Raw genomic sequence first — 24886 nt, 5'->3', positions numbered from 1 at the left:
AGAGGCAGTGACTGCAAACCAAGTTCAACGGGGAGATCCATATCACTTTTGCTTTCTCTACATCCACAAACCAAACAGCTTTTTTAACCCGACCTACCTCCTACAGAACTCTAAACGGAGAAGGTGGAAAGGGCCTTCAGAGGAAGTCCAGGTTACTTACTAAAGCGGAATGGAAGCTAACAGATACCAGCGTTTATATTTTATTCAACTTTATTAAAAATTAAAACTACAGAAACCAAACTGAATGCACAAATGAGAGTGGGGAAACAGACAGGCAGCAATGGCAGCTGATAACTGTGGCGAGTGGATAATCCGCATGACTCACATCCCATCCCTGCGACTGAGGAGCCCAGGCCGCTGCACCGGCACTGTTGTGCCCTCTTCCACCACAGGGGCACAGAAACCTGCAGGAGACTGAAAATGATTACAAACATCTTCAACCAGCTCTCTGGCCAAAGGCAGCAGAAGCAGCCAGAATACAAAACTCACGCCAAGAGGGCAGCAGCTCTCTTGACATCCATGTAAGAAGGCTAACACCTAAACCACACGCAGGCATCCTGAACTCAGCAGCTCTGATCCAAGGTACCGAGTGGAGACAAAGCACTCGGGTGGCAAGATGTTCAGCAACCAAGTAAGACACACTGGCAAGGCATCCCACCCAGAAGGTGAGAAGCACAAAGCAGGCTTGGAGAAACAAACAGTCATGCCAGGTGCAGCCAGACATCCTGCTACAGGCCCTGACCCTAGCACCCCGAGTTCATCAAGTGCTCTGGTTTTGTGTCCATAAAGCACAGAGAGCACTGACCATTCAGTCTGACCACCCCAAACCAGAATCCTAGGGAATCCTTATGGATGGTGTAGGGCCTCAGAACTGCTGCAGGATCATTTTCCTTTTCAGGTCGTGGCTGAACTTGTTCATCCTGAAGAGCTCACTGTCATAAAATGCAGACAGGTTGTGGATGTTGATCTGACGAGCCTGCAAGGAGGAAGTGTCCGGTGAGCCATCAGTGGTGTGAGAACAGGCTGTTTCCAGAGCACCCCAGTTACAGTGCACTTTCAGACACCATCACCTCCATTTATAGGAGGAAAATATCCAGGGGTGGAGAGGCCGATTAAGGGGCTTCAAATCTCTGCTGTGTAAGCTGTGCGTGTAAACTGAGACAAGTTACCTGGCTGTCCTGTATCTGTCTCCACCTCTGTACAACAGGAAGGCAGTAACAGGACTCACCTCACTCCCCTGCCGTCAGACTGTAGGCACAGAACTGGACTCAACAGACTGTAAGCATTCAATAAATGGCTGTCAACCAAGGCCCACCTACTTCCTGGACCCATTATGATGGAGCCCCCGTCAGGAGACTGGCAGCTCCCAAGGCAGCAAACCCCGACCCTCACCTCCCTTCCGGGCTCATACCTTATCCACCAAGTCCTTCTCAGGGACCTCAATAGTGTCCTGCTGGGCCCCAAAGCGGTTGCGCTGATATGTCACCTGCTCTGCCACTAACTGCTTCAGTATGAAGAGCAACAGCTCATTGTTGTCACGCCGGAATGAAAGGTAGCGGGCAAAAGTCTGCAGGAAAAAAGCCTCAGTCAAACACCCGCTCCCACTATGCCTGCCACACTCCCTTTACCCTACGTGCCAGCACCCAGGTCAGACAGGCTGCTGCTCCTGGGTGCACGTCCAGGCCAGAGCCTTGGATACCCACATGTGGCCTCCTTCACTGAGCTTGCCCATCAGGCCCCTACCTCAGAGCACACCCACCTTGCGCATGCTGCGCATGACGCTGAACTTCTGTGTGTCTATGAAGCTCTCCAGCATCACGCGGATGGCCATGTTGACATCGTCTTCGATCACATAGTCCCGCAGATGGATGCGCGCGTGGGCCTCTGCCATGCGGATCATGGACTCGATGTGCCGCACCGTAATGGGGATGCTGCCTGTCGCCTGGAGAGAAGCAATGTCAGGTCTTTAAGGGGCAGGAAAGAGAGGCAAGGAAAATAAAGCAGCAGCGCTGTTAGCACCCAGAGCCAAGAAGACCCATCTGACAGCGCCCCAGCAGAAATGCAGAATGCTTGACTGCACTGCCCAGTGAATGCACACTTCCAATCCCTCCTGGAAATCGGACGATGCCATTGGACGCTGCATGCTTACAGCCTGTCACCATCACACCTGCACAGTTCTGCTCCCGCCAGCTGACTTCTGTGCGTCTCAGAGGCTGTTGTATTTGTGGCCAGCTGTATTGGTTATTGTCACACACTAAATATTGAATAATCCTGTGCAATGTAAATGCAAAAAAAGGTCGTTGTTTGTAGGAAAACTAAATTGAATGATCTGAAAAAACTTGGTAAAGTTAAAAGGCAGAAATCTAAAAAGCTGCTGTGTTGACTGGGTGTGGCTGAGGCAGCAATCTACACAGACTTGGCATTCCCATGGCTTGCAAGCTGCCTTTAAGTTTCCATTCCACTATGAATGAGCCAAAGACCTTGTGTTCATTTACGTGAAATTTACACAAAGTCAATGTGGAACTTAATAAGCACATCAACAATTAAGGCTCTGGCCCTACACCAAGACAAAGGAATGCACATTTAAATTTCATCTAAAACAAAATGGTTAAGGTATACATTAATACCTTTTTTTTTTTTTAATTTTTTTTTTGAAACAGGGTCTCACTGTGTCACCAAGGCTAGAGTGCAGTGGTGCCATCATAGCTCACTGTAGCCTCAAACTCCTGGGCTCAAGTAGATCCTCCTTCCTTAGCTTCCTGAGTAGCTGGGACTACAGGCACAAACCACCAGGCCCAGCTAAGTTTCAAAACATTTTTTGTAGAGAAAGGGCCTCACTATGTTGCCCAGCCTGGTCTTGAAGTCACCTCAAGCAATCTTCCTGCCTTGGCTTCCCAAAGGGCTGGGATTACAGGCATGAATCACTGTACCCAACTTTCATTTTTTGTTTTTGTTTTTGAGATGGAGTCTCACTCTGTCACCCAGGCTGGAGTGTGGTGGCATGATCTCAGCTCACTGCAACCTCCGCCTCCCGGGTTCAAGCGATTCTCCTGCCTCAGCCTCCCGAGAAGCTGGGATTACAGGCATGTGCCACCACGCCCAGCTAATTTTTGGGTTTCACCATGTTGGTCAGGCTGGTCTCAAACTCCTGACATCATGATCCTCCTGCCTCGGCCTCCCAAAGTGCTGGGATTACAGGTGTGAGCCACTGCGCCTGGCACCTTCATTTTTTTTTAATGTCTGCCTGCTCTGGCACCTTTCGGCCTGACTGACCACTGACCCCGCTGCATCGGTCACAAGGCTCACACTGCACTTCCTTCTCTGCATAGCACTTCCCGGCTCTGCCTGGGCTCTCACCATAGATTCTTTCCTCAGGTCACTGTACATCTTGGCCACCTTGTCCTGGTCCATCTGGTTGAGCTTCGGGTGGACCCTCTCCTTGGCATAGATGATGTACTTCTTCAGGACCTCCTGGGGCAGGGGCTCCACACCATACGTGTTGGGCATGGCGGGCTCAGCGGCACTGCCATTGGCCAGCCCCTCCTCCTCCTTGTTGCTGGGGTGGTGTCTGACGTGGCTGCCCACCACGAAGCGGGCCAGCATCTCGTCCTAAAATAAGTCATGAGAGGGTGGGTCTGATTGTGGCTGTGCATGGCTTTGGGGAGGTCAGTGGCTGGAGAAGGGCTGCGTGTGTGCCCTACAAGGGTGACGCTCTTTCAACAAGACTGACTACACTGACCATGTGCCGGGCACTTCTGGGTGTGGGTGGCAAACCAGACAGTGGGACAGAGTCCCTACAGGGCTCACCTCCACAAGGGGACAGGAGACAAACAGTCTTAAAAACATTAATTATGGAAAGTAATGCTCAGAAGAAAAATAGAGTGATGGGATCAAGGGACCAAGGAGATGCCTCTAGCTAAGGGTGCCCGGCAAAGCCCCTCCCTGAAAGACAGGGAGCTGAGATGACGATGATGAGGTGTAAGTCACGTGACAGTGTGGGAGAGTGCCTGCCAGGAGCAAGGAGCGCATGCAAGCCCCAAGGCTCGGCCCTTTTGAGAGAGAGGGCAGGTGCAGGTGCAGGTGCAGGTGCAGGTGAGGGAAGGGAGCGAGGAGGAGGTAGCTGCAGAGATGGCGGGTGCGGGCCGGAGGGGAGGACTGTAGATTCTATTCTGATGACAGCAGAAAGCCTCGAGCAGTTGTTAAGGATGGGGCTGATCTAATTTATGCCTTCAACTGGAAGACAGTCTACATGGGTGCCAGGAGGCCAGTTCAGATGATCATAGTGCCTCAGGTCAGAGGCAGAAGTGAGGGAGGTGGGCAGGCTCAGGAGTTGGGACAACAGGATTTGGTGGATTGTGGGTTATGTAGGGTGGGGGTCGGGGGGCTGTGAAGGAAAGAGAAATCAGGGCAACTTCTGGACATGAGAAGAGACCGAGGGAACAGGCCTAGAAAACAGCCTATGACCCCTGCAGCACCTGTGTTGGGCACACTATATGACCCCAAGCCTCACCTGAGGTCCCCAAACCACAGTTCATGGAAACTGGGCACATGCGAGCTGTACCTGGACTGGGTCCACGGTGTCCCTCACCACACATAGGATATCAAAGCGTGAGATGATGGGCTCTGTGAGGTCCACGTTCTCAGAGAAAGTCAGCGAGGGGTCGTAGCGCCCTCCTGAAACACAGGTGAGCACCTCCATCAGGGTGGATTCCCCTATCCTCCCATCTCAGCGACCCCAGGCCGCTCTGATGGCAGAAGGGGATGAGGGCAGTGGAAGAGGAAGACATGGGTGGGTACTTAGCACCTGCTGTCTGAGACAGCAAAGAGCTTACCCCAACCAGTGCCCCAAATAGCCTAATTTAGACAGAAAGCATAACTGCTTCCCCAGGAGGAAAAACCAAGAACACAGTGGGTGACAGAGCCTGGGTTCTTTTAAGCATTTGCTGTTGAGACCAACAGCCAACTCCATCCTGGCCAGAGGGGCACTGGGCTCTCCTCCCATGCCTTCTGAGAACATCCAAGGTGATTCCAGGAACATGACTCTACAGGAAACCCAGGTGTCCCAGTTCCCACTTTCACTGTTCCCCACTCTGGCAGGATATGCAGAAGAGGGGAACCCTCTGCTGCCCAGTGACTTCCTCAGATCGGCTCCTGGGGACCCCGTGGGCTCCCGATTCAAGCAGGCGGGACCTCCCTGTGTCCCACCCCAGCCCCAGCAGTCAGGGTGCCTGCTGCACCTATGGGGTTGGCGGCAGCAATGACCGTGCAGCGAGCCTGCAGGGAGGTGACGATGCCAGCCTTCGAGATGGAGATGCTCTGTTGCTCCATGGCCTCATGGATGCTGGTTCTGTCCTGGTCATTCATCTGCAAGATTAAAATGGCCAGCCTTTAGCATGGTTCATGACCCTACTACTAAGTCTCCGATGAGGTCCCAATGGATCCCTTAACACCATTCCCCTCACTATGGCCCAAGCCCACACACACACCCTGAGTTCCACCAGCCTCTGTGACCCAGGGACCCACCTTGTCAAATTCATCAATGAGACACACTCCTCGGTCAGCCAGAACCAGGGCCCCAGCCTCCAAGGTCCACTCCCTGCTGACAGGGTGCCGCTGGACATACGCCGTGAGGCCCACAGCCGACGCCCCCTGGCCGGTGGTGAAGATGGCTCGGCTGGACACTTTCTCAACATACTTGAGAAACTGCGACTTCGCCGTGCCAGGGTCTCCGCACAAGAGCACATTGATATCACCACGTACCTTGTGCTTGCCACCTGGAGGGGACGAGTAGAAGCAGGGGAAGGGGAGAGTGGGAAGTAAAAGGAGGAGGGCACAGTTGCATCCCCCACCAATTCCTCAACCTACTTGTTAGGAATGGTAAGGCACAGTCCCTCTAGAAAGGGATACAATGCCCTACGCCATGCAGTCCCACTCTGGGCACTCCCAGGGAAACACACAAGGGTGCAGAGGAGGGATGCATGAGATGCCCTTGGCGAATGTGAAATACCAGAAACAATCTAAGTGTTCTCCAAAGGGAGAGCTAAATAAACTGCGTTATCCGGTGCCATGATACAGTCATTTAAAAGAATGCAATTGCTCTGTATGCACTAACAAGAAAAGATGCCGCAGTGTGGCATTGAGCGGGAGAGCTCCGTGGGGTGCACTGCACATAGGCACAGCACTGGGCACACACAGGGGATGCTGTGCTTGTACAAATAAACACGTGTAGTCATGAAACCCTGTGTTTGCTGTGTAATTGTAAATGGCCACAAAGGGAGGGACTAGGAAGAGAAGTGGGGGTCAATGGGGAAATCAGCCTCACCCATGACTTTTAGTGTTCTATAAAAGTGTAACATAAGCACATACTCATGTGTCAATAGTATTTCTGTACTTAAAACAGTTTTTTAGAAGACAAAGTATTTTTTAAATAGAAGAGAAGCAAAGACTCATTTGCTTAAATCACAAAAGCAGGCAGACACTGGCTCCCTGACCAACAGCCCGACACCCAGAATGCCCAACTCAGGGCCACCCTCTCCCTTGAAGAACAAGTCACGCCCAGCCAGACCATCTTTTAATGCATTCTTTCTCCCCAGCACCCAGGCTTTAAAAACACTGTGTCCTTCTTTGAATGCTAGCTCCCCAAAGAGAAAGCTGCTAACACCCCTGCAGAGGAAAGGTGGGTACTCACCTGGGTTTTTCGGCTCCCCTCCGAACAGGGCCAGAGCCAGGCCTCTCTTGATGTCTTCATGACCATAGATGGAAGGAGCAATGCTGGCAAAGATCTGAGAAAGGGAGAGAGACCGACAGGAATGGGAACAGATACTCACAGAGTAGGTCACCCACATGCTCTGGCATCAGGGAACCAGGACATCCCCAGCTCAAAGACACCCACTTCCACAGCTGCTGCAACTGCATCAGGCCCTGGTATCAAGCCGTGCCCGACTCTAAAGCTTTTCATGAGTTGGCTCTTCCCAAGAATCACAGAACTTTGGAGTTTAGAAGAACCTTCATCTGAACCCCTAATCTTGACATATTTCAGAAAGGCCTTTCCCAAGATCACAGACCAAGAGCAGAAATAAGACCAGAACCATGTCTGTCATGGCACTGGCCTACCCCAAGCCTCAGTTTCTTCATATGGGAAAGAGAGATGGCAACACCCAACTCACAGAAGGGTGGGTACAAATGCGACACTTCATGCAAGTGCCTGCCTCGTCAATGCAATAAATGTGGCACATCTGGGAGATGTGTCCACCAGGAAGTAATTCCAACTGGTGAGTCACTGGAACATTTCTATTTCAGTGTGTGTGTGAGAGAAAGAAAGAGACAGGGAGAGAGCAAAATCTTCATGAATTTTAAAGATAGAATCAGAGACAGCAAAGACATTTCTTGCTTGTAGGAGACTGCTTCCAACTCCACCTGCAGCACAGCCGTGTTTTGATGGCTTTCAACCTTCATACCCCCCTGCACTGGCCACACCCACATCCTTCCCTCCTTACAGGACAGACAAAGGAGCTCAGAAAGCACTGGCCCTCCCCTGGGGAGAGGGCACTAAGGCAGGAAAACCAGCCCTGAAGGTGGAGGGGAGACACCCCCATCAGGCTGCATCCTGTATGTCCTGCCTGCACCACCAAATTCATGCAGCTTTAGAGGTATCTCTAACTACAAATCTCCCTCTGAAAGGAAGTAACACTTCCCACAGGGCTTCTTGGAGAAATGGCCAATTCCAGGTCCGGGGCAGGAAATGTACAAGAGGAGCCTGCAATATCTTCTACCAGAAAGCAAAAAAACACTCAAAGACAACCAGGGTCATGTCAACAGAATTCGGGAGCCAACATGAATAGGTTCACACTGGCAAAAAAGGGGGGCACTTCAGCATCATAGGGATGACACCTGCAGCGTGGAAACCTCAACACCCGGCGGGCCTATTTGTCTGTTATGATACCCAGGTCACCTGGGAACCAATTCATTATTTTTAAAACTAGTAAGTCAAAGAAAAATAAGCAGGCATTTATTTGACTAGGCTCCAGGGCCTGACTGCCAAATTACAGAAAACATAGGTGACAGAGGTGTGTGTCTAATGGGGACATAATTAGCAACATCTCGACTGCAAGGCTCAACAGAAAAAATGACCCAGTTTCTTCCACAAAAAATTACAAGGAAAAAAAGAGATGGAGAAAAGATCTAAAGATTATGAGACTTAAGAGATATCAACCAATCACAATTTATGGACCTTATTTGGATAATGACTCCAAGAAGCTGTAAAAAACAGGGGGAAGGGGTAAGGTAATCAGGGAAATGTGAACACCAACAGAATATTGGATATTAAGGAACTGTTAATTACCTCTTAAAGTGAGATAATGGTATTGTGGCTAGGTTTATTCAAAAAGAGCCTTTTCTTTTTCATATACATACTGATGTAGTTACAGAAAAAACGGCATGCCTGGAATTTGCCTTGAAATATACTAAGGGTGAATGGGTGGTGTATTAAGAAAACTCGATTGGCTGTGGCTATGACAGCTGGGGAAGCTGGGTAGAGTGCTACGGTTTGAATGTCCCCCCCAGAAAACATGTGTTGGCATCTTAATCCTCCATTTAACAGTATTAAAAGGTGGGACCTTTAAGGGGTTATCAGGCCATGAGGGATCTGCTCTCATGAATGGAGGATAAAAGCCCTGCTATCCAGGGAGTAGGTCCTTGTAAAAGGATGAGTCTGGCCCCCTCTGGGATCTCACTCTGCCTCTTTAACTCTCACCTTTTTGCCATGGGATGACATGGCAAGAAGGCCCTCGCCAGATGCCAGCCCTCAATTTTGGACTTCCCAGCCTCCAGAACCATAAGCCAATAAATTTATGTTCATTATAAATTACCCAGTCTATGGTATTCCGTTGTAGCAGCAGAAAATGGACTAAGACAAATAGTCGAAGTTCATTACGTCATTCCACATACCTGTTTGAAATTTTCTGTAACAATGTTTTAAAATGTTGGCCAGGCCTTATGCAACACAGAGTGCCCACGGAACCCACAATAACCAAATAAACTCACCAACTGTTGGCACAATACAGTCACTGGGAGCATGGACTCAAGCCAGGCTGACTCTGCCACTTGCTATGTGACTAAGGCCAACTTATCTAACCTCTTGTGCCTTAGTTTATTCATCAGTAAAACAGGCACAGATGAAACCTCATAGGACCATTGCTATCTAGAAATTACCTAGACAATGCCAAGCAGATACTAGGTCCTCATGACTCCCTTATGAAACCCTTACTTTGTGCTGCGGATGCTAGGCAGACCCCTCCACGGACCTCTCACGTCCCAACACACCTCGTGCTGGATGTGCCAAGACTGCCAGTCCTTGACTCCTCTTAACCCAGCTCATTTCCCTGTGTAGTTTTTGTAGCGAGCAACCTTGCAGGATGAGGTAATGTCTCCCTCCAGGGCCAAGAGCTTCCTGCTTGCTATGCAGGGCAGACTGCCCAACTCAATCCCCCTCCTCTAAAGCAACCACTGCATCCAGGGGGACTTCCCCGTGGGACTGGAGGGCAAGCGGCACAAATGTGCGAATGCCTACACTGCCTGCTGTGCCTTCCACTGCTGACCCAGTTACTCCAGGAGAGAGTAACAGGCTAATTTAGTGGCTGGAAAGTGGGGCAGAATCAAGTCCCAGACCTGCCAGGGAATAACAGCGCTTTCCATGAATTACCTCATGTAATCCTCATAATAACCTTGTTTCTCTCAATCCTACAGAGGAAACCAAGGCTCAGGTCAAAACATTTTCTCCTAGGAGAGGCAAGACTCGACCCCAGATGCATCTGAATCCAAAGCTCATGCTCCTCATGGCTGTAGGTGTGCTGCTTCCTAGCACTCCTCAGTCTCCACACCCAGCAAACAGAGTGCCCACCTGAGTGGGTACTGTGAGCTCCACCCAGCAAACGGAGAGAAAGCACCCACCTGCATGGGTACCATGAGCCTGAGATAATGTGTGTAAAATGCCTAAAGCACCAGGCTCAAAGCTATTTTTGTCCTACCTACTGGCTGCTTATGCTTTCTACATGCCTGTCACAGGCTCTTCCATCCATTTTTTGTACAAATAGTTTAACTTCTGTAGCCACGTGCAGTAACAGCTAGATACTGAGCACTCGCCAACAGCCAAGTACTTTATATGCACTGATTTATTTGATCTTTATAACAACTCCATAAGTGTTTACTCTCATCCTCTCATTTCTATAGATAAGGGTGACTCATCTGACCATCCTAAGGATTAGGCCAAAATTCAAACCTAAAAAGTCTGGCTTCACACTGCATGCTGCTTCTGTTAGTTCTTTAAAATCTAAGTGTCGGACATAACCCTAATCTCTTTAATACTTTACCCGATCAGTGTCCAGGGCCCACGGAAGGCAGGCAGGACCATGAAACTGACAGAGTAGGGGACGGGGCAAACCTGGGGACACAGGTCCTGCCTGCAAGGGCAGCTATGCCTCGGCTCCGTCAGCATTACCAGAGAGGAACACAGAGCCAGCACCCACAGATCTTGGATTTTCAAAAAGCATCCGGATTTCTATGTGAAGTCTCTGGATCCCTCAAGGATGATAACTAACTCAAAATAAAAACAAATATGAAAAGTCAGCTGCAGAAGCCTGCAGGGCTTCCTGCTGGAGGTGGAATCTGCAGAAGACAGAAGTCAGCTGGGGACAAGTGAGGGAGGAAGGTGCTCAATATAGACACAAATAGCAGGCATCAAGACACGGGAGTGGGGCAGGGCTGCCTCCATTTGGGGAACAAGTCATTCTGGAACCTGGGGCTCCAGAAGCACATGGGGATGGCCCGGGCAGATGCCTTATTAGTGCCCAGGCATGCCATGCCTGCCACACACTCACCTATGGGTCTCTCACCTCTTCAATCAACAGAGTGGGAGATTAGTGGCTGAAGCTCAAGGCAAAGGAAGAGAAGGTGCCAGAAGAGAGTTCCTGAAGCATGCAGCTCCTTTGGCATGGTAGGCACAGACACAGATAAGCATGTGGGACACAGGTGGCCCGGCTGCTTAGGGAATGCAAGACCCCAGCAGGGCCAAGTCCACCCAAGCCTGAAGAAATTGGCTCAAGCATCTGGATGAAATTCTGCAAAGGTGTCCACCGTGGTAGCACTCATAAGCCTCTACAGGTAGTGAGGGTAGAAGGCTGGGAGATCCTGGCTTTCTTTGCCCGTGTGACTGTCTTCCTCGCATGTAAAACTACGTGAAAAGATCTTGTCTATTTCCTATTATTGGGAACCCTAGTAAAATATGAGCTCTGAGGGCAAGGGTCATGTCTGACTTACTCACCATTGTATCCCTAGAACTTGGCCCTAGGAGGTCTTCCAGGAACGAATGTGTGTTGGCTGAACTGAAGCTCCTGGCCTCCTGAGGCTAAGAAACACCCACCTCTGCTATGGGAACCCCAAATCTTCGCAGACTCGGTTAGATGGCCAAGAGCTGAGAAGGAATGGCACCAATACCAGCCTCTGCCAGGGATGCATTTCTGAAGCTTTCCTGAACAATGACAGTAATGTATAAGCCCACAAATGCTGGATGCTTCGCCCCTACTGGGTTTGCGTCTAGCCTGCAGCAGCTTCTCATGGTGGATGTAAAGACACACAATACACTTGAGAAAAGGAACCAAGACATAAAACTACCCTGCCTATTTGGAGAACACGCCTCAAGGAGTAAAGAAAGGAACAGAACAAACCATGCATGTGTAAGAATATTAAGTGGCAGGCAGACATGGGTAAATGTGATGGGTGACGAGGAAAAGGAAGGGGCAACCATAGCCGTGCCTCAGAGGAACCAAGGGGGCTCCACAGCCTTCAGGGGAAGGTGGATGGAGAGAAACAACCAAAACAAATCAGCTAACCTGCAGCCTGGACGCAGCTCTCCTTACCCCACCATCCATTCCTTCAAAATTACTCAGGGCCTCCTGCAGCCAGGCCCTGGGGACAGAGGTGATTAAGCCAGTGATGGCTCCTGTCCCTGGGGGGTTTACATACATCAGAAGGAAATCACCCAGTTCACCAAAGAAGCCAAATGGGATCTGAATTTTATGTTGCCAGAGGGTAGCAGAAGAGTGGAGGCTAAAGGGCGAACTAAACTGCTCTGCATTAAAAACTGAACTGCAAGTTGACTTGAAGGCCAGGCGTGGTGGCTCACGCCTGTAATCCCAGCACTTTGGGAGGCCCAGGCAAGTGGATCACCTGAGGTCAGGAGTTCAGACCAGCCTGGCCAACACGGTGAAACCCATCTCTACTAAAAATACAAAAATTAGGTGCGGTGATGCGTGCCTGTAATCCCAGCTACTCGGGAGGCTGAGGCACAAGAATTGCTTGAACCCAGGAGGCAGAGGTTGCAGTGAGCTGAGATCGTGCCACTGCACTCCAGCCTGGGTGACAGAGAGAGACTCCATCTCAAAAAAAAAAGGAAGTTGACTGAGAAAGAGAGGAAGGAAGGAAGAGAAAGGGGAGTGCAGTGAGCTTGAGAACACACGGTGCTCTGGGGGCAGGATGGAGGTACTGTGGGAAAAACAGCAAAGGATTTTTATCAACAGAAATTTAATGTTCTGTTTAAGTAATCCATATTTCTGCAACATAAATCCCCATCTCCTCATCCTTCAGTAAGAATGTCTACACCGAAAACCAACTGCCCAGCTGCCTGGGCACAAGGGCTCACACCTGTAAGCCCAGCACTTTGGGAGGCCAATGTGAGAGGATCTTGAGCCAGGAGTTTGAGACCAGCCTGGACAACATAGTGAGACCCCATCTCTATTTAAAAAAAAAAAAAAAACACCACCATTCTGGGTTGTTTTTCTGAAGAAATTCCCTTTGGCCACAGCTGGATCCCTAGGAATCCCTCATGACACAAGTTATCCTATTGCCCTGCCTCTGTTCCAATTTCAAACCACAGCTCAAAATGATCTGCTAAAGGAAGAGCTCTTCTCGTTGCAACCCTGTCCTCAGCAGGACTCCTCCCCACCACACAGACTCAGAGAGGTCATCCAAGTTATCCCACTACCTTGATGGCCCATGGTGGAGCCAGGGCCAGGTTCACCCATCCCCAGTGCCAGTTTACCTCTTCCCCTGGAGCACGGGGCCTCCCTTCCAGAGAAGGTTACTGAGTTCCAGGGGAATAAGGCAAGGTTTGAGCAGTGAGCCCTAGGTGCCTACCACAGCCACAGCAACCCTCCATATCCCCTCACAGCATCCTGACAGCCCCTGCCCCTGCCTTCCACCTGCCTTCTCCCCGATCTGCTGATCCTTGGAGAGGCTAGTGATCATCTTCACATCTTCATCGGTCAGTTCCCCTACAGCGACCTTGTTGTCCTTCTTGGCCACGTGGTTGGCCAGGATGACAGTGGCAAAGACAGGGAAGCCATTGGCAGTGTTGAGGGAGCCATCATAATTGTTGTGATAGATGCCAGTCAGCTCCTGGGGAAAGGGAGGGGCCAAGAAGTCAGAGCCTAACCCAGGGGCCACAGGCGGAGTGGGTGCCCACCTCTGTGCTGCCTTCCTCCAATTTCTCCTATTGCAAGTGCTCCACACTACAGACACCAAGATAAGTAACTCAGTAAAACCCCTCCTAAACCCACCATTCCAACAACCCATCCACCAGAAGAAAGTTCTTTGCCTCAGCCATGCAAAAACAGACCCTAGCTCGAGTGCCCCTGTGACCACAGACACCCCCACCAGCCCAACCACAACTGCTTCTGCCAATTCCCTCTGCAACTTGGCTCCCTCCCAGCCTGCCCCTGGCTACTTACTATCTCGTCTCCTGGCTTGCAGCTGTCTACCAGATCCGCGAGGAGAATGGCGTCCTTGGAGCGGGGCAGCCGGCCAGCCGCCACTTTGCCTGGACTCTCCTGGATTCGGATACGCTGGTAGTTCTGATAGATGGTCTGCGAGGGACACACAGAAGGCCTCAAAGCACTGACTTACTATGTCACCCAACCTTGACCCCCGACCAGGAGGGAGAACAGGCAGGATTCTGACTCCTGAGTGGCAAATGGAGAGCCAAAGACAGCAAGGAATGAGTTCATGGCGACTCAGCACATCAGTGGACAGTCCCCACTCCTGCCACCATCCCTCTGGGATGCCTTCTGACTGCCAGACTCAGCACCTGCTCTATGCTGTACAGCTGAGCTGTCTTGAGTACTGATGCTGGAACCAGGCTGCCTGGGTTCTGTGTCTAAGCTGTGTGATCTTGGGCAACGGACTTCCTCTCTCTATGCCTTCTCTGCAACCTCCCAATGAGAATTAAAGCAAGTCATACATACATCAACCTAATCCAGCATCTGATAAATGTTAAGTTACAGGAAGTTTTGGCTGTCACTGTCAAGTATCACAGGCCAGCACTGTGCCATGTCATTTCGTGCCCATTATCTCACAACACGGCACTGCGGTTAAAAGCACATGCCCTAGATCAAGATGCCTGAGCTGTGGACCTCTGACCCACATTCTGGCTGGGTGACCTCAGCTAGTTCTCTAAACACTCGGCAAAGTGGGGCCAGTAACAGTTCCTGCCTCATGAGCTGTGAAAAAGGACCAGGTAATAAACCACCCACCACCTGGCACTGATAAGTACTCCATGAATGATAGCTGTAACTGTTAACCCTCTACCAGGTACTATCTCAGGTCCCTAGAAGCAAGGCCTGAGGGAGACAGACAGGGCATGGAAAGAGTGAGCAAAGATGTGGCTCAGCCGGCATCTGGCCTGCAGCTGCCCCACCTGAGACTGGGGTCAGCCTTTGGCTGTAGGTGGCCACAGGTGGAACCTCTGAGGCATTTTCTGGCAAGGTGGCTCCAGCTGGGACAGTTCTCAGAACTGCAGAGTGGTGAGGACAGCCAACAGCCACAGCAACAGGGCAGTCAAGGTGCCTGGGTGCCACCACAGGGACTGCGACGAGCCCATTTACAGGGACGCTGAAGTACAAAGGCACATTACATGTGCCTAAGACCTTAACGCCAGAGGCTTTGGCAGCATCTCCTGAATATGGTGCAGGAGGTTGGTATGGTCCAGGGGCCCCACATGAGCCAGGCAGGTCCCAGAAACAAGCCGAGGGGAAGTCCTGATGGGACTGCAGCTGCCTCACGTGAGTGATGGCGCCATGGAGACTGGTAAGCACATATCCTGAAGGAGTGACCCGGCAAGAAGCGGGCCCTGTTTGCCAGATCTTCCCATGTTTTAAGAGGAGCCATAAACTTGTATTGTTTAAACAAAATCGTCTGACTTAAATATTGACTTGAATTCCTAAAAACGTCGTGTGGGCCAAACTAAGCCCACTGGCCAGACAGATTGGGTCCACCCCAGGGTGTGGCCAACACATAATTCTATCTTGCTTCTTGCAGCTGCCCACACTGGTCTTCCACAGCCTGAGAGGCCAGTCAGGCCCTGCATACTGGGCACCCCTAAGGACAGCTGGCAGCAGGCCCTGTGTCTTCTCTCACCTCTTCCATGTTGACCTCAAAGGGGCCGGCCGACTGGCACTCAGGACAGGAGCCTGGTTTCACCTCCTGGTTCTGGGACTGGCAGAAAGGACCCAGGACGAAATTGCACTTGTTGCAGTTGTACTTGACCATGCTGAGCTGGGGCAGGACGCCAGTGCAGCTGGTCACCACCCCACTGGTGCGGATCAGCTGGTTCAGATGCAGCTGTCTGCAGAGGCAGAGGGTGCATCAGAAGCCGTGAGCCAGGGTGAGGCCAGGCTGCAGAGGAGTGTCCCAACACACTGTCCTGGAAACTGGGCCCAGCCCCCAGGCCAGGAAGATCCCTCCCATCACACTCCTGTGCAACCACAACTCACCTGCGATGAGAATGCTGCTGGCTGCACCCTCCCCACCCGTACCGTGACCGCTCTGTCACCCAGCACTGAGCTCGGACCTGCCATCCCCACCTGCCCTCAGCTCACCTCAGCGAGCGCAGCTCCTCCACCAGAGGCAGGTGGGAGATGCGGACATGGATGTGGTTGGTGATGCGGTCGTACTTGGGGTACATGGCCAGTACCACCTCCAGGGCAGCCTCGTCAAAGATCTGCAGCAGCTCCGCCGGCGCCTCAGGCAGGAAGTAGGCCAGCACGTGCTCCCTGGCTGCCAAGTCCTCATAGTTCACCACCAGGCTCTCACGGTTCTCTAGACGGGGGCATGGTGGGAAGAGAGTTAACTAAGCGTGAGGCCCGGGCTGGACTGCAACAATGCCTGTGTGAGAAGCAAGGCCTACCCACCCCACCCCGACCACTGACTTTGACCTAGAAAGCCCAGCTTTCACTTCCAGGTCTACCACACTTCAGCTGTGACATAGCCTGAGCTTCAACTCCCCACTCCATAAAATGGGCCTGTCACACAGTGTACAAAGTTGCTGGGGGGTTAAATTAAATATGAGCAGAGTGCCTACAGAGCTACAAACATGAAATGGCTTACAAGAGCCAGGAAGAAAACCTATGAATAAACTGTCAAACATAGGACAAAAAGCAGTGGAATGAATTGCAGGAATCAAGATCTACATGTCCCTTTTAAAAGTCAATTCCTGGCTGGGGACGGTGGCTCACGCCTGTAATCCCAACACTCTGGGAGGCCAAGGCAGGCAAATCACCTGAGGTCAGGAGTTCGACACCAGTCTGACCAACATGGAGAAACCCCATCTCTACTAAAAATACAAAATTAATCAGGCATGGTGGCGCATGCCTGTAATTCCAGCTACTCGGGAGGCTGAGGCATGAGAATCGCTTGAACCCAGGAGGCGGAGGTTGCAGTGAGCCAAGTCCGCGCCATTGCACTCCAGCCTGGGAAACAAGAACAAAACTCCGTCTCAAAAAAAAAAGAGTCAATTCCTTTTACAAAGATCAAAGTAGTAATCCAGATTTTTATATAAAATCAGTCTATTTTCAAGCTTGTCAAAAAACGCTTTGGTGGCCCAGATGTGGTCACTGCACAGCCAGCAGGAGAGCCCTGGTGCAAAACTCAATACTTTCGGTTTCTCTGACAAACCTCTCAGCCACATGCCCTGTGCTTCACGTGTTCACTCGGGCTGGGACAACTTTCTGGGGAGGATTTACGGAGGCGCTACAGGGGCTGAGGCGGGGGCGTAGGGAAGCCACACCTTTGCACATGTCACTGATGCGCTCCTTGAAGACGTTGTGGCCGTGGCTGTCGACGTGAGTGCGCAGGAAGTTCTTGAAGCGGTGGTGGATCTCCAGCCGGGGGCCCGCCATGCTCACCCACTCGCGCACAGAGTGGCCCTTGAGGTCCTCCAGGTTTTCGATGCTCTCAATCATCTCCTCGTCCTCCTCGCCCTCCTCCGTGGCCCGCTCCACCTGGCGGCGCTTGCGGGCAGGGCGCTCCTCGTCCTCCTCATCGCTGTCTGGGGAGGCAAGAGACACTTGCTACTGCAGTCATCCCCAGCACCTTCTACTCCCCTCCCAGACTCCTTCCCAGCTTCCCAGCCCCTCGGGCAGACAGACAACTGGACCTACCATACAGGAGCCCACGGCGCATGCGGCCCAGGCCCCGGCCAGCCTCCCGGTCGCGCTGCCGCATGGCCCGCTCTGCTGCCTCCCTCTGACTGGCCGTCAGCTCCTCTACGTCCTCATCATCCAGAGCCAGTCCCTCGGCCTCATAGGCGTCCAGCTCTGGGATGGCGCGGTAGTCCCTGAGGGAGCACCAAAACAGATGTGGTTACTGCTGAAAAGAAAAACCCAAAGCACCAAACGCCATCCAGGAACTGGGCCTGTTCCCTGAGGTTCAGGAGCTCCAATGTGGGTAGGCTCAGCGCTTCCATGTCAGAAACACAGAAGGCTCAGAAAAGATCTCCAATGGATGAACAAAAACAGGATCTGTCCATATGATGGACGATGCAGCCTTAAAATAGAAGGAAACTCTGCCACATGCTGGCATGTGGATGAACCTTGAGGACATGATTCTGAGTGAAAGAGGCCAAGCACAAAAGGACAAATCCTGTATGGTTCCACTCATTGAGTGGTCAAATTTACAGAAACAGAAAGTAAAATGATGGTTGCTAGGTGCTGGGAAGAATGGGGACTTAGTGTTTAACCGAGACAGAGTTTCAGTTTTCAAACTGAAAAGACTTTTGTGGATGGATGGCGGTGATGGCTGCGCAACAATATGAAAGTACTCAATGCCACTGAACCATACACATAAAAATGGTTAAGATGGCTGGGCACGGTGGCGGATGCCTATAATCCCAACACTTTGGGAGGCCAAGGCAGGAGGATCACTTGAGCCCAGGAGTTCAAGAACAGCCTTAACGTAGTGAGACCCCATCTCTATAAAAATAGAAAATAGCCCGGCACAGTGGCTCATGCCTGTAGTCCCAGCACTTTGGGAAGCTGAGGCGGATGAATCACGAGGTCAAGAGATCGAGACCATCCTGGCAAACATGGTAAAACCTCATCTCTACTAAAAATACAAAAATTAGCTGGGCGTAGTGGCATGTGCCTCTAGTCCCAGCTACTCAAGAGGCTGAGGTAGGAGAATCGTTTGAACCTGGGAGGCAGAGGTTGCAGCAAGCAGAGGCTGTGCCACCGCACTCCAGCCTGGTGGCGACAGAGCGAGACTCCATCTCAAAAAAACAAAAAGAAAAAAAGAAAACCCAGGCCTGGTAGCACATGCCTATAGTCCTAGCTACTCAGGAGGCTGAGGTGGGAGGATTGCTTGAGCGCAGGAGTTCAAGGCTGCAGTGAGCCATGTTCGTGCCACTGCATTCCAGCCTGGGTGACAGAGTAAGACCCTGTCTCAAAAAACAAACAAACAAACAAACAAAACAAAACAAAACAAACAAAACGGCTGAGCACGGTGGCTCATGCCTGTAATCCTAGCACTTTGAACCAGGGAGGCAGAGGTTGCAGCGAGCCGAGATAGCGCCACTGTACTCCAGCCTGGGCAACAAGAGTGAAACTCTGTCTCAAACAAACAAACAAACAAAAAAGGTTAAGATGGTAAATGCTGGGCCAGGGTGGTAGCTCATGCCTGTAATCCCAGCACTTTGGGAGGCCAAAGTGGGTAGATCACAAGGCCAGAATATCGAGACCATCCTGGCTAACACAGTGAAACCCCGTCTCTACTAAAAATACAAAAATTAGCTGGGCGCGGTAGTGGGTGCCTGTAGTCCCAGCTACTTGGGAGGCCGAGGCAGGAGAATCACTTGAACCAGGGAGTCAGAGGTTGCAGTGAGCCGAGATCGCCACTGCATTCCAGCCTGGCAACAAAGTAAGACTCTGTCTCAAAAAAAAAAAAAAGGTAAATTTTGTTACATGTATTTTACCACAATTACAAAAGGGGAGGTAGATCTCCAGACAGCTTCTATGCGCCCAGTAAGAAAAAAGAATTCAAGGAACCACAAAACATTAGACCAAAAGGCTTCAGAGAGTTGACCCAACTCCCCGTGAGGGCTGGAATTCTCCCTGTACTTTTCCCATCTCTGACTATGCTGCCTTCAACAACCTGATGTCCTGGCTTCTATGCACAGTCAGCCAAACTAGCCCTCTGAAATGACCACCCACTGTCTCAACCCTTTGAGCTACTCCAAGACCATTAGACACACATTTTCCACATTATCTTCCTTCAGATACTGAAGTAATGCCTTAAAAAGGCACCCAACGGGCCGGGCGCGGTGGCTCACACCTGTAATCCCAGCACTTTGGGAGGCCGAGGCGGGCGGATCAGGAGGTCAGGAGATCGAGACCATCCTGGCTAACACAGTGAAACCCCGTCTCTACTAAAAATACAAAAAACTAGCCGGGCGAGGTGGCGGGCGCCTGTAGTCCCAGCTACTCGAGAGGCTGAGGCAGGAGAATGGCGTGAACCCCGGGGGGGTGGAGCCTGCAGTGAGCCGAGATCGCGCCACTGCACTCCAGCCTGGGTGACAGCGAGACTCTGTCTCAAAAAAAAAAAAAAAAAGAGCACCCAGTGAGTGCAAAGCACTCTGCTCTCTTCCCTGCAGTCCTCTCTTCCCTGAGAAGGAGACATTGTCATTCCATCTGAAAGATGAGGAAATGGCTAGTTGAGGGGAAGATGTGATTTTTGCCTATGGTCACTCTGCAGACCTGGGTGTCAAAATATAGTCCAAGCCCAGAGCTCCTTCCCCCATGCCATACTGCCTCCCCAAGACAATCACCTTGAATTCTCCTTTTTTCAGGTTAAATGGTGATGAGAGAAACTGCTACTATTTTTCTGCAATAAACATTGTCAAACTACTGTCAGAACAAATCTTTTTATGCTATTGATGCCCCAAGCAGAACCCAGCCAGGTAGATATCAGAGTTGACCAGGTCTGATTTCTTCCATGTTCTCGGGGAAAAGGTATCGGTCCAATTCTCCCTGGATCTCAAGTCACACAAAATGCCCTTAGCAAACTTCTAATTGGTTCATACAAAAAAAAAAAAAAAAAAAGATAAACTGGACTTCATCAAACTTCAAAATTTTTGCACCTCAAAAGAAAACATTAAAACCATGAAAAAGATAAGCCAGACTGAGAAAATAACCTCAAATTACATATCTGATAGAGGACTTATATTCAGAATACATAAAAAACCTCTTACAACTCAATAATAAAAAGCCAAGCAACCCAATTAAAAAGTGAGTCCAGGGCCGGGTGCAGTGGCTCAAGCCTATAATCCCAGCACTTTGGGAGGCTGAGGTGGGCGGATCACGAGGTCAGGAGATCAACACCATCCTGGCCAACATGGTGAAACCCCGTCTCTACTAAAAATACAAAAAATTAGCTGGGTGTGGTGGTGGGTGCCTGTAGTCCCAGCTACTCGGGAGGCTGAGGCAGGAGAATGGCGTGAACCCAGGAGGCAGAACTTGCAGTGAGCCGAGATCATGCCACTGCACTCCAGCCTGGGTGACAGAGTGAGACTCTATCTCAAAAAAAAAAAAAAAAAAAAAAGTGAGTCCAGGATTTCTCTGAAGAGGATACACAGATAGCCAATCAAGTGTACGAAAAGATGTCAACATCATTAGCCATCAGGGATGAGATGCCACTTCACACCTGCAGGAATGGCCAGAATCAAAAAGACCAGTGTTGGCAAGAACACGGAGGAGTGGAACCCTCGCGTGTTGCTGGTAGGAATGCAAAATGGTGCAGCTGCTTTTGAAAACAGTCTGGCAGTTCCTCAAAAGATTAAACACAAGACCAACAATCTCACTCCTACATAGCCAACAGAATTAAAGACCTGTTCACATAAAAACCTGTAACTGGCTGGGTGCGGTGGCTCACACCTTGTAATCCCAGCACTTTGTGAGACCGAAGCAGGTGGATCACCTGAGGTCAGGGGTTCAAGACCAGCCTGGCCAACATGGCAAAACTGAAACTGCGTCTCTACTAAAAATACAAAAATTAGCCAGGTGTGGTGGCAAACACCTGTGATCCCAGCTACTTGGGAGGCTGAGGCAGGAGAATTTCTTGAACCTGGGAGGCAGAGGTTGCAGTGAGCTGAGACTGTGCCACTACTCTGCAGCCTAGGCGAAAGAGCAAAACTAAAAAAAAAAAAAAAAAAAAAAAACAAAAACCACTTGTAATGAATGTTCATAGCAACATTATTCATAATCGCCAAAAGCCTTGAGGAACCCAACGTCCATCAACTGCTGAATGGATGTGGTATCTCCATACAAATAAATATGATTCAGCCACAAAAAGGAATGGAGTGCTGCACATGCAAGAACACAGAAAGACCTTAAAACCACACTAAGAGAAAAAAAGCCCATTACAGAAGGGCATATATTATATGATTCAATTTACATGAAATGACTAGATTGGAAAATCTAGAGACAGGTCTTTTATTCTTACCCATGGGTCAGGTAAGAACTGAGAATGAACTATAAGCAGGCAGAAGGGACCTCAATGGGACAATAGCCCTGTTCTAACACTGGATTGTGGTGAAGGCTGCGTAACTCAGGAAATTTACACTGAATTTGCATGGAATTGTATTTTCATAAGGGGTAAACTCTAAAAAACTATAGCCCAATAAAGTTTTTTTTTTGTAAAACCACAAAAACAAATGTAATTGGGCTTAGCTATCCCTCAGATACCTCTACCCAGAAGCCCCCTGCCAAGGGTCTCTCACTCTCTGAAGGAAAAGGGAAACAAAGAGAAAGGGTCAAGACAGGGAGGGGATGCAGCAGAGGAGCGGCATCTGGCCTGAACAACTCAACCAGGGAGAACAGGGAAGCTGTCCAGGCCCCATGCCCTGACCCCAAGTCCAGGGCAGATTTATCCAAACACTCCTCATTCCTTCTACAGTCTAGAGCACGTGCAGTCTCATCGTTGGGGGTGGTACTGATAACAGCAAAGATCCATCCAGTCTGGAGTGCCCTTGAAAGCCCCTCAGCTGTCTGACATCCTAGGGACAGCAGGATGCCCTGCACAGTACTGTCACACACGCTAAGGCTGGAAAGGCACAAAAGGAGCATCTCCACGAGGCTCCTGGGCATTCACACAATTCCGCTACTGACATATCTACCAGATCCCAGCTGGAAACGCAAGTAAGGCAGGAGTAGAAATCTAGCCTTGCTTACGCGCAGAGCTTACTCCACTCTCCTAGCATTAAGTCTTGATAACCTATTTATTTATTTATTTATTTATTTATTTATTTTTGAGACAGAGTTTTGCTCTTGTCGCCCAGGCTGGAGTGCAGTGGCGTGATCTCAGCTCACTGCAACCTTCGCCTCCTGTGTTCAAGCGATTCTCCTGCCTCAGCCTCCCGAGTAGCTAGGACTACAAGCACACACCACCACGCCCAGCTAATTTTTTGTATTTTTAGTAGAGACGGGGTTTCACCATGTTGACCAGGCTGGTTTCAAACTCCTGACCTCAGGTGATCCACCCACCTCGGCCTCCCAAAGTGCTGGGATTACAGGTGTGAGCCACCACGCCCGGCCAACACATGTTTACTAATAAACAAGACCATTCCTAAGAAAGGGCATGGTGCACATTAGGTACAATAAATGTTTGCTGATTGACTCTAAAACTTTTATCAGATCCCTCCTCCCTCATGCACCTTTCCTTTGAAAAGTTACTGTGAAACACTGGGCTTCTTGCTTCCTGTCTTTTTGAGTTGGAGTATTCCAGATTAGAGATCCCTGCATTCTCTGGGGTGCTTATGGAGTTGGGGCTTATCCTCAGCTTAGGGTCTAGTCTTTCCAAGTTACATACAGTAAGTTAAAGAGACCTATGTCATGACTCTGTAAACCTGTCTCCCCAGAACCCTGGAACAAGCTGTGCTCAAAGGCACGAATGCCATCAGATTTATCTGCCCCCAGCTCCGAAAGCCAGGCCACCAGACACACAATGGGCTCTCTGCAAAACTATCTGCTGAGTCTGGGGCCTTGAATGAAATTACCTTTCCATGCCATCTCCAATGAGCTCCTCTCCATCCTCTTCTTCCTCCAGGGGCCCCTCTGTGCCTAGGAGCCCCTCAGACTCATCCTCAAAGGGTGGAAGGTCACGGCCAGGGCTGGAGGTGAGGGCATCAGTACGCCGGGAGCTTCGGCCAGGGCTGGAGGTGAGAGGATCATTGCCTCTCCGACGCTGGGCCGGGCTGGATGCCATGGTGAAGGACTCTGATGATTCCTGCAAGAGAAGGTGCCGCTGTCAGAAACATAGGAAGCTGGTGAGGCATGATACAGCTTCCTTTTTACCATCAGGGCCCTCCCTCCTCTCTCTCCACCTGTGACTCTTGTCCTCCAACACACCAAACCCCTTCCAGCCTCCAGATCTTTGCCCTTGCTGTTCTCTCATCTGGAATGCTCTCTGCTGAGCAATCTGAGTCAGTGGCTTCCAAACAAACAGAAGCCAGCTCAAATATGGGGTCACCCACATCACCGTGCTTTCTCCATGAAAAACCACTGAGGTTATGTCATTTGCCTATTTACCTGTTTACTGTCTATTATCTCCCCCTTAAGCATTAGACCTATTTCAGTACACACAGTGGGCAAGGTATTGTGATAGAGATGGCAATTAGAGCCACCAAAACAAGAGGTCTGGAACTCAGATGTGGAACAGACAGTATACAAGACAAAGGGACAAGAAGGTAATACAAAAGTTAAGTGTAGTGTTCGGAACAAGGATCATTGGGAAATTAAAAAAAAAAAAAAAGTTTAAAGGAGTGTAGTGAAATGGGGGCCTGTCTTTTGTACGCTCAGCGCCATAGATGGCGCCCAATAAGCATTTGTGGGGTGAATAAAGGACACAGGCTGAGCGAGCCGGGCTCGCCTTAGGGAGCCCAGGGCCCCAGGTCAGTGGTAGGTAGGCGAGTCGCCTCACGCAGGGTACAGGCGAGAAAGGAGCTGCGCCCCAGAGCCTGAGGCCCAGCCTCACCCAGAGCGCCGCCCCGGGCCGGGGCCAGAGTACGGGAAGCGCGCAGCCTCCGCAGCCATGTCCCCGGCGACCGCCCGCCCCGCGCCAGCGCGCTCACCGCCATAGCAGTACACCACGATCCCCTCCGCCACTACAGCAACAACCAGGTTTCGCGCGAAAAGTGGCTCACGTGACCCACCAAAGCCCGGGAAGAGACCTACGGAACGCGACGTCATGACGTCGGCGTCCACTTGCGACCAGCAGGGACAAGGAGGGGCAGGCCAGAGGGTCCGGTCCCGCCCACGCGGTCCATGAGGTCCCGCCCACAACGCCCGAGGCGCTCCGCCCAGAGCCCGGAGGTGTGCGGCCGGGCGCTGTACGCGTGCGCTTGCCTGCTCTGTTGTGGGAGCTGGAGCGGAGGTAGGAGCTGAGGCTCCAGGGGCCCCGACTGACACTTGCTGGCTGCGTGACCTCGGTCACACCAGGGCCATTGTGCTGACAAGACAACAGAGGTTCAGAGCCTGGTTTTCTGACGCTTCTTACCGTCTTAGGAGCGGAA

General features: G+C 50.9%; 1 protein-coding gene across 1 annotated transcript; it reads right to left on the bottom strand.

Annotated features, from left to right (window-relative positions):
- Window positions 1-192: 192 nt before the first annotated feature.
- On the bottom strand, window positions 193-24512 carry MCM2 (minichromosome maintenance complex component 2). Its single transcript, XM_055259628.2, has 16 exons — window positions 24446-24512; window positions 23372-23601; window positions 17487-17662; window positions 17114-17374; window positions 15927-16146; window positions 15466-15673; window positions 13782-13916; window positions 13258-13449; window positions 6689-6782; window positions 5524-5774; window positions 5238-5364; window positions 4562-4674; window positions 3358-3609; window positions 1760-1942; window positions 1412-1567; window positions 193-976 (listed from the first exon to the last, which is right to left on the bottom strand). Exons 1-16 carry the CDS (start codon window positions 24449-24451, stop codon window positions 866-868), a joined length of 2715 nt encoding a protein of 904 aa, XP_055115603.1. The 5' UTR covers window positions 24452-24512; the 3' UTR covers window positions 193-865.
- Window positions 24513-24886: the final 374 nt, after the last annotated feature.

Source organism: Symphalangus syndactylus, chromosome 21, assembly GCF_028878055.3.
Source record: "Symphalangus syndactylus isolate Jambi chromosome 21, NHGRI_mSymSyn1-v2.1_pri, whole genome shotgun sequence".
Taxonomy (NCBI): Eukaryota; Metazoa; Chordata; class Mammalia; order Primates; family Hylobatidae; genus Symphalangus; species Symphalangus syndactylus.
Note: the sequence above shows the minus strand (reverse complement) of the source record. Positions and strands in the feature narration are given on the sequence as shown.

What these genes read in the sequence shown, in the direction of transcription:
- MCM2 (XM_055259628.2), bottom strand. An exon ending in AGGGGAGCCGAAAAACCCAG is followed by an intron (nt 5,775 to 6,688) that starts GTGAGTACCCAC and finishes CGTCCCCTCCAG; the next exon opens with GTGGCAAGCACAAGGTACGT. An exon ending in TCATTGATGAATTTGACAAG is followed by an intron (nt 5,365 to 5,523) that starts GTGGGTCCCTGG and finishes TTAATCTTGCAG; the next exon opens with ATGAATGACCAGGACAGAAC.